General features: G+C 50.7%; 1 protein-coding gene across 1 annotated transcript; it reads left to right on the forward strand.

Moving 5' to 3' along the window:
• The first annotated feature begins 664 nt into the window (after positions 1 to 664).
• Positions 665 to 4,691, forward strand: STEEP1 (STING1 ER exit protein 1). The gene is made up of 7 exons (XM_064669921.1): positions 665 to 1,146; positions 1,358 to 1,475; positions 1,601 to 1,642; positions 1,755 to 1,893; positions 2,406 to 2,495; positions 2,643 to 2,735; positions 3,493 to 4,691. Exons 1-7 carry the CDS (start codon positions 1,023 to 1,025, stop codon positions 3,553 to 3,555), a joined length of 669 nt encoding a protein of 222 aa, XP_064525991.1. The 5' UTR covers positions 665 to 1,022; the 3' UTR covers positions 3,556 to 4,691.
• Positions 4,692 to 8,686: the final 3,995 nt, after the last annotated feature.

Here is an 8,686-nt window from a genome sequence, read left to right on the forward strand (position 1 = left end):
GGGCGGGGCTGTACCAACGGCGGCGGGGGGCGGGGGTGGGACGTGATTACTGACGTCATGGAGGGGGCGGAGCGTCGGCGGCGCTGCGGGTTGGGATCAAAACAGTTCGACAGGGAAAGCGAACGTCACACACGGAAAAAGGAAAAGAAGGAATTTAATGCCCACTTCCCAAGGGCAGGGAGGTATTCAGCATCTCCAGGACAGCAGGGCCCCAGCACACGTAATGGTAGCTTGGGAAAACAAACACCATCACTCCAAACGTCCTTCCTTCCTCCTTCTCCCCCAGCTTTATTGCTGAGGATGAGGCCATATGGTCTGGGATATCCCTTGGGTCCCCTGGGATCAGCTGTCCCAGCTCCTTGTGCCCCCCCAGCCTCCTCCCTGGTGGATTGAGGAGCAGAAAAGGCCTTGGCTCTAGGTAAGAACCACTCAGCAGCAACAAACACATCCCTGAATTATCAACACTGTTTCCAGCACAAATCCAAACACAGCCCCGCACCAGCTACTGCGAAGAAAATTAACTCTATCCCAGCCAAAACCAGCACGACCTTCTACACTGCACTTTCTTCTTCCCTAGAGAGCATTTTCCAAGGGAAAACAATCTCCTTTCTAGCTTTCTTTAATTGCCTTTGGAAGCAAAGGATCTCTCTGCTGCTGTCTAGAGCAGGCCGGGCGGGCCCTGTTTTTCGAGCTTATCCTCACTCGTATCCTCACGTGAGGCAGCCGCGTGGGGAGGCGGCTTCGGAAGAGACACAGGAGGAGACCCACGGAAAGGAAACAATAAACACACGGTTATCAGCGGCCGCGCTGCAAACCGCCCATCCCCGACCTTCCCTGCTGCCACCGGCCTGCGCCACGAGAAACGTGCGAGCTGGTCAGGAGGAGCCGTGTCCAGAGCCGTGTCCAGAGCCCTGCTTTAGGGACACGGGAGCTGAAGGAGCCCCAGCCCCGGGTGTCCCCGGAGCCCCGCGGAGCCGCCCCGCGGGCGGGGCCGGGCCGGGCGGGCAGGGCCAGGCGCCGCCATGCCCAAGGTGGTGTCGCGCTCCGTGGTGTGCTCCGACACCCGCGACCGCGAGGAGTACGACGATGGCGAGAAGCCGCTGCACGTCTACTACTGCCTGTGCGGGCAGATGGTGCTGGTGCTGGGTGAGCCGGGCCGGCGGGTGAGGCCGCGGGCGGGGGGGCGGTCAGGCCGCGGGCCGGGAGGGGTCAGGCCGCGGGCCCGGGCAGGCGGCGGGTGCGGGGCGGGGGCGCGGGTCCGGGTTGCGAGTGCGATGTGCGGGGTTCGGGTGCGGGGTTCGGGGTTCCGGGTGCCCGCCTGGCCCCGCCGTCACCCCGGCCCTGCCGCTCCCCGCAGACTGCCAGCTGGAGAAGCTGCCGATGCGGCCGCGGGACCGTGCCCGGGTGATGGACGCGGCCAAGCACGCCCACAAGTTCTGCAACGCCGAGGAGGAGGAGAGCGTCTTCCTGCGCAGGTGGGCCCGGCCGCGGCACCCCCCGACCCCCTGAGAGCCCCTCACGGCTGCCCTCCCCACCCGGCGGGCAGCCACCGAACCCCGCTGTCTGTGCGCCCTGCTCCAGCTGTTCCTCTCTCTCCCAGACCCGAAGGCATAGAGCGGCAGTTCAGGAAGAAGTGCGGCAAGTGAGTGATCACAGCATCTTTTTAGTAACATAACCTTTTCTTGACATTTATAATCTCAACCACAGGAATCCACAATCTAAGCCTCCTCTCAGCTCCATGTTTCTGTTTCCAGGTGTGGACTGCTGCTCTTTTATCAACACCAACAGAAGAATGCTCCTGTGACGTTCATTGTTGATGGTGCTGTGGTCAAATTTGGCCAGGGTTTTGGGAAAACAAACATATATACTCAGAAACAAGAACCTCCCAAAAAGGTAATCGGCTCTAGAGAATTAAAAAGGCTATCTTTGCTTTTCAAAACGTGCTGCGTGTAAAATAACTTAATTGTTGGGGCAGGGGGGAGAAAAAAAAGGACCTCTGAACAATATAGTGTCTTCTCCATGTCTTCCTAAAGTTTTCCTTTACAGAGGTCACTGCAGCTTGGAGTCTGAGCATTAAAGGAAAGCAAAATAAACTTCAAAATTTATACTGTGTCTGATGTTTAGGCTCAGTTACCAGAAAGTTTCCATTTGTAAGTAGGTCAGGTTGGTAGCCTGCACAGTGATTTTCAAAATCTGGCTCATCTATTTTATATCAGTGAATTTCCTTCTGGTAATGAATGACACCTCTAAGCCCAGAAATCACTGGGCATAATTCTCCTTTGCCACCCACAGAGTTCAGGTAATCTTGATGATTTAAGAAGCCTTAAAAACTTTGGAAGGGGGAAGCACTCCCTAGTGGCACAGCTGTTACCAAGGTTTAACAGAATACTCTGTTTTTCACCCAGGTGATGATGACCAAACGGACGAAAGATATGGGCAAGTTCAGTTCTGTAACAGTCTCCACAATTGATGAAGAGGAGGAGGAGATCGAAGCGGTGAGTTTTGGGTGCCCTTGGTGGCACCCACATGTGAGCTGGGCAGCTGTCTGGGACGTGGGGCAGAGCCAGTGCTCGTCTCACCACCTGGGTGAGATGTTGTTACTCTGGGGTTTGCTGCTGCAAAGTGACGTGTGTGTGTTTCAGAGGGAGATTGCAGACTCCTATGCACAGAATGCAAAAGTGATTGAGAAACAGCTGGAACGCAAAGGCATGAGCAAGAAAAGGCTACAGGAGTTGGTGAGTATTTTCGTTGGTGTTCAACACAACTCCCTGAGATCTGTTTGTTTTGTACACAAAAACTATATTGCAGATCAGACTGCAAGTATAGAGAGGTCCTGGTACAGTCACAGGTAACTTGTAGTTTTGTGAGGATGAGTTTTCCTTTACAGGTTTTACAGAAATATTCTTCTAGTCCTTCTAGAATTAAAATAGTACTCGATTACCTGTAGAGCTAACAAGAGCAGCCAGCTTGCAGGGAGGCTTTCTGCAACGTGTTGGACAAGGATCAAGGGAAGGGGACATAAGGCCATGGCTTTGCCAACCAGAACACCCCTAATACTGTGCTCTTGTGCCTGCCTGGCAGAGCAAGTCGTTGCCATGAGGTGTCAGGGCAAGGCAAGGCTCTTGTGGAGAACTTGCAGCTCAGCCCCTACTGAGGCACTTGAAGAATGGCAGGAACATCACAGCTGATCTTACCTGCTGTGACAGGAGGGTGGTAGATGGGAGGGGGACGAAATGTGCAGCTTGCACTTGAGGATAGAAAGTATGAAATTGTCTCCTGAGCGGTTAGTTTTAGGATGTTTATGGTTTTAAAGGTGGTCCTCGTTTTGTGCATCAGGGAAGGAGGGAGTCAGCAAAGCAGTTGGGCTACTCCTGCCCCCAGGTTGGGAACTGGAAAGTTTGCAGTGGTCAGACAAGAGCAAACCTCACTGGAGCACTGAAGGGAAACATATCCAGACATTATTTCATTCTGTCTTAATTTTCCTTTATTCAGGCTGAGTTGGAAGCCAAGAAAGCCAAGATGAAGGGAACCCTGATTGATAACCAGTTCAAATGAAATGCTACGTATTTGCTGGGTATTTGGAGACAGGAGAAGGTTACCAGGAGCAGGGATCTGTTAATAGATCTGTTAACACAGCAGAAGTAACAGACAGTGTTCAAGGGTTGCACTGTGCTGCAGCCAGCCTGGAAGGTGAGAACCTCTCTGTCATAAGTGATACTCTGGTACCAATTTTAATAACTCCAACAGCACTGGAGACTTTGCTGAAACTGCAGTTCTCTACAGACCCAGTGTTATGAGCAAGCTGTTCCAGGCAGAATATTTACTTTCAGGAAAATCTTTGTCAGGTGCCTTCCTGAGTTCACCTTTAGATACCTGTCTTTTTATTTTGGTAGTGTAAGGTTTCCTTGAATGTATTAGAACAACAGGTCAACTGTACAACAAAGACATCCTTACAAAAGTATGCTCTGTGCCTGTTACTCATTTTGTTATTTTAACTGTGTCCAAAACATGCAGCAGCCTGAGGGACATGCCATTCCAACACAGTCTAGAACAACTGGGATGCAAGGCTTGAGCATAATTCTGCTGCTCACCCTGACCTGCCAGAGGCAGCCAGCACAGGCTCAGGTCCTGTGGAACAGTGGAAGGCTGCAGTTGTACAGAATTACACTGTCCCAATAGCTACTGCCCCATACAAGAACATGAAATCCAACTCTGTTTTAAATTAATGAAAACAAACTGCCACTATGAGTTCAAATGTATAGTGAGAAGCTACTGATACAGTTGGTAATCATTTAAAGTAGAATACCACTGCATGTCTTAACTAAACCGTTCTAAAAAACAGTATCGGTTCTAGAGTTGTGAAATGTGGAGGAAAAATTGTTTTGAATGTTCTGACCACTAAGGACTTGATGAAGACAACATTACACATCGGTTTTAAAGTACCTTATTTGGAGAATAATATTTTGTATTTCTTGTTGATGTAATAGCAGTGCTCTACAGCCCATGTGTTTGTTGCTCTACTTGAGATTAAATGCCATATTACGGATTTGAACTAAAATACCTTTCCTAAGGTTTTCTTACTCTAGCAAGTATCATAAAATAATTTGAGCAAAGATGCTTCATCTCCCACAATTACTACGGAAAACTTCCTATAATCAATAAAGATTTTCCATCTGGCTTTATAACCTTGACTGGGAAAACTCAGCTCTGCTTTGCCTAAGGATCTATTCTTCCTTTCTTTGGGGAAACAAGGTGTAACAGAGGGAGTGAACTCTGTGCCAGAGTTGGCAGGCTGGGATGTGTCCATAGGTCCTGTGACAATTTAATGCCAGGCTGGGTAAGCAGGTGTTCAGGTTAACTCACAGTGCTGATCTTGTTCCCCACTTATCACCTGTTAATCTGAAGCCTATTTCCAGAAGCTCTTCAGTTAAGCAATTACAGGGTGGTGTGCCATACTTGGGAAGGGCAGGAGGCGTATGTGGGTACATCTCTGGTACACAAATCCCTTTCCCCAGTGTGGTAACACAGTCCAGCCAGGTGAGGGCCTCACGGCTCCCCTGGGAGCGATCCAAGCCCCAAGTAACTGCAAGTTGGTCTCTGTAAAGATTGGGAAGTTTTTCCCCAAGCACGTGTCAAAGACTCTGACATCCGAAAATCGGTTTTGCACCACATGAAGTCCGCTGGGATGCAGACTTTGAGTCTCTAGTTGTCCAAGGATGAAGTGCAGTCCTGCTTCAAGTGACACCAGCACACAAGCTGACTTGGGGATAGTGTGATTTACAGTCAGGGTTGAGGCTGGGAGTGACAAAAGGTTTCAGCTGAGGGTGGGCTGTGAAGGGGCTGCCAGGTGGGGTTAGGACCATCTGCAGTTTGGTGAGGCACAAAGAAAATATGGTGAGTGCCCAGCTCAGCACAAGTTGTCCAATGTAGCTGTTACCAAGTGCCACCCGGAGCCTTGAGGCACAGCACAGGCACTCCTCGAGTTTGGAAGGCCAGTCCATACGCAGTCAGTGTTTGTCATTCTTGTCACTGGAGATCTGCCTAGTTTGGCTCAGGACTCGTGCATGGACCCAGTCAGAAAGGAGAGTACATCATTTGTTGCACCAGCAGTCCCCGAGGTGCTTTTGATACACTCTAGTTACAAACTCAATGCCTGAAACAACTCCAACACAGAGACTTTGACCCAATACATTATTATGTATTTCTTACTTTAACTAGATCTATTTCACAACGGGTTAAATCAAGTTGGGTTTCTCATTTCTAGATCTAAATGAATTAAAATATATTAGCTGACTGTAGCAACAGGAAGCAGGGGCACCTAGTTCAAACACTTGATTAAATGTCCTAACCAGCTGTTCTACAGCTGGTTTTTCATACCCTGGTAGAAAATGGGGGATCTGCAGCAGAGTTCAGACCAAAGCAAATTCAGATTTTGCATTACTATAAAAGTCAACATTTGTTTTTATAAATCTGTTTGTTTAACTGAGCACCATATTGTACATAAGAACCTGTCCAGATGCAGTGGTATCACAAAGCAAAATAGTGTGTGAAATAAAAGTAGAGGAGGGGATCTGTTCCAAAAGTAATGGCACACATGGCCAGACTTACCTTCCTGTGTTTCATGGCTTAGTCCAGACCAATAACCAGGCACCTTCACAAGACCCTTGTCTGATTTACCGTGTCAGAACAGCTCCGGGTGTAAAAATGCTGCCTTGTTCCCCATTACCTGTACAAAACCCCCACACAATTTGTAAACACTGAAGAGAAGTGGTAATGCTGAATCAGACCTTGTCAGTGTTAATTGCAGCTGTACCTGGGGAGCAGCGTGATGTCCTCCCTGCCTGCCTCCTGAGGGGAAATATTTCTGGTCAGTTCTTACAGCTCTCCTTGGGCTGTGCTCTGTGTTTGTGCTATTTCACCTGCCAACTGGCATACAGATGGCTAATTCTGACTCCCTAGACTATTGCAATGAATATTGATAACTGCACACTAACAATGTGTATGACAAAGTGATCAGCTTGGGAGCAGCACTGACTGGTCAGCCTGAATCAAACTGGACTCAGCTTTTGCTGGTGTTCTAAAGAGCCCCACAGGTCCATGGGCCACTGCTACCTCCAGGCATTTGAAAGTATAAAAGGATGGACTTGTTTAAAAGGCTGCTGGGCTGGGCTCCAAGGGATGGAGGAGGAAGCATTGTAGCTCTCTCCACTGAAGAGTTCTTATGAACCTAGCTGGCCACAGTGTGCTGGTATTTTGGGTGGATTTCAAGGCACAGGTGGCCAATCTCCTTGTCAGCCAGAAAATTGCTGCCCTATCCCTGCAGCTAGGGCTGTAACTCCTGTCATCCCAGCAGGATCAGACAACCACCACCAACAAACCACTGGTGGGATGACACCTCCCACAACCTCTCTGATGCTGCCAGTCTTGATGTGGGTCTTGGCAGCTCCTGAGTGCTCATTGCTCCCCAAACTGCTACCTCTCCAGCAGCTCCCTGTGACTCCCAGAGACACAGCTTGGAGTGACCCAAGGACCGCTGAAGGGGACAGTGGAGTGGATGAGCTGGCACTCTGCTGGTCTTTTACAAGGTGAGTCCTTGGGGTGGGATGCTCTCCACTGCACGACTCAGCACACACGAGGCAGCACAGCCAGCCCAGCCAGGGCAGACTGGTACACACTGAGCCATCCCAACTATCCAGCACCACTCGCCACCTGCCCCAGCCACTGACAAGTGTTTCATATGATCCCATGCACAGCCATGCTGTGTCAACACCTCGTAAGCCTGGGATTTACAGCTGCTGGGCGAGGGGCCGAGACAAAAGTGGTGTTAGAAGGCGTTTGTCCACCTGTCCCTGCCAGCAAAGGGGCTGATACGCCAGGACATGGCTCCCGTGGAGGAAATCATGACATACGAGATGTTCGGCCCTCCCACAGGAGAATCACAGTTAAAAGGAAAATCCACCTTGTCCATGCTGTCCTCGGGGCAGCCCAGCCTGGTGGCCAAAATGCTGTGTTGGAGGGACTGCACTCAGTTTGTTGCCTTGCCACTGGATGGCTCTAATCCCTTTTCTTTGCCTCAGTTTCCCTGCAAGAAGAAAGCCCTTAATCCCTGTGTAGTGTGCTCCTGTGGCAGGCACCAGTAGCGGCTGAACCCCTTGATGTGCATCCCCAGATAAAGCTGCTTCCAGGGAACTGCCAGGAGGGGGAAGTTAAAGCCCCAGGGGCCCAGTGCCATAAGGGCTGCCAGCCTGTGCTCCCTGGCATTGGATTGTAGGTAAAACCCATTGTGGGCTCTGTCCTGCATCTCCCATGTGCCAGAGCTAAAAAAAAAAGCTGTGCAACACAAGTTTGTTTCCCAAGTCCCCAGGGCATTAACTATTGTGGGTAGCTACAACCCATTTCACTCAGTGCCAGGCCTGCACCCCAAGCCCAGTGCACAATGCTGTAGGTCTAAGGACTTAGGGGTCCCCCGGCTCAGCTCCTTTGCAGCCTGGCACAACAGCCCAGCTCAGCACCTTGGTCACCCATCACCATGTGCAGGAAGAAATGATGCACTTACCTCCTCGTGCTAATGGCCCAGCCACACATCCCCTGCAGAGGAAAGGACAGGAAGGGATGCCCCATGCTCAGCAACCAGCAGCATAAGAACAGCCCTTGAAATCCAGGAGAGCTTAGCAGCAGGAGGCAATAACAGCCAAGAGCCCTCAATTAATTAGCTGCACTTCTGCAGCAGGAGAGGGCTCCCTGGTAAAGCTGCCCCACAGCAGAGCCCCCTGCCAGGCTGCTGCCTGCACCCTCAGCACTGCCCAGCTCATGGCATTGCTCCACATCTCACAGGGCAACTTTCAGCTGGTTCTGTTTCCCCAGAAGACAGTGGGGGGATCTCACACTGCAGCAGCCCAGGGCCAGCTGAAAAACATCAGCAAGGGCTGTTGGCTCAACACCATCTCCCATCAGGAATGCACATGCCCATTTATAGGGACCCTGGCAAGCCAACACCTGCAGCAGGATGGTGCTCCGCTCTCACGCCTGGTTGCCCTTAGATTTCAGCAAGAAAAACAACTCTCACCCTATGCAATACAAGGTCTTGCTTAGCTGCCTTGGGCAGTAGTTAAGATTAGTTTCAGTGATTGAGATCAACTGCTTTGAGCAGGCCTGGGCAGCCAGAAAGGAGCCAAGGCGTGGGGGA

This window comes from Pseudopipra pipra, chromosome 13 (genome assembly GCF_036250125.1).
Source record: "Pseudopipra pipra isolate bDixPip1 chromosome 13, bDixPip1.hap1, whole genome shotgun sequence".
Taxonomy (NCBI): Eukaryota; Metazoa; Chordata; class Aves; order Passeriformes; family Pipridae; genus Pseudopipra; species Pseudopipra pipra.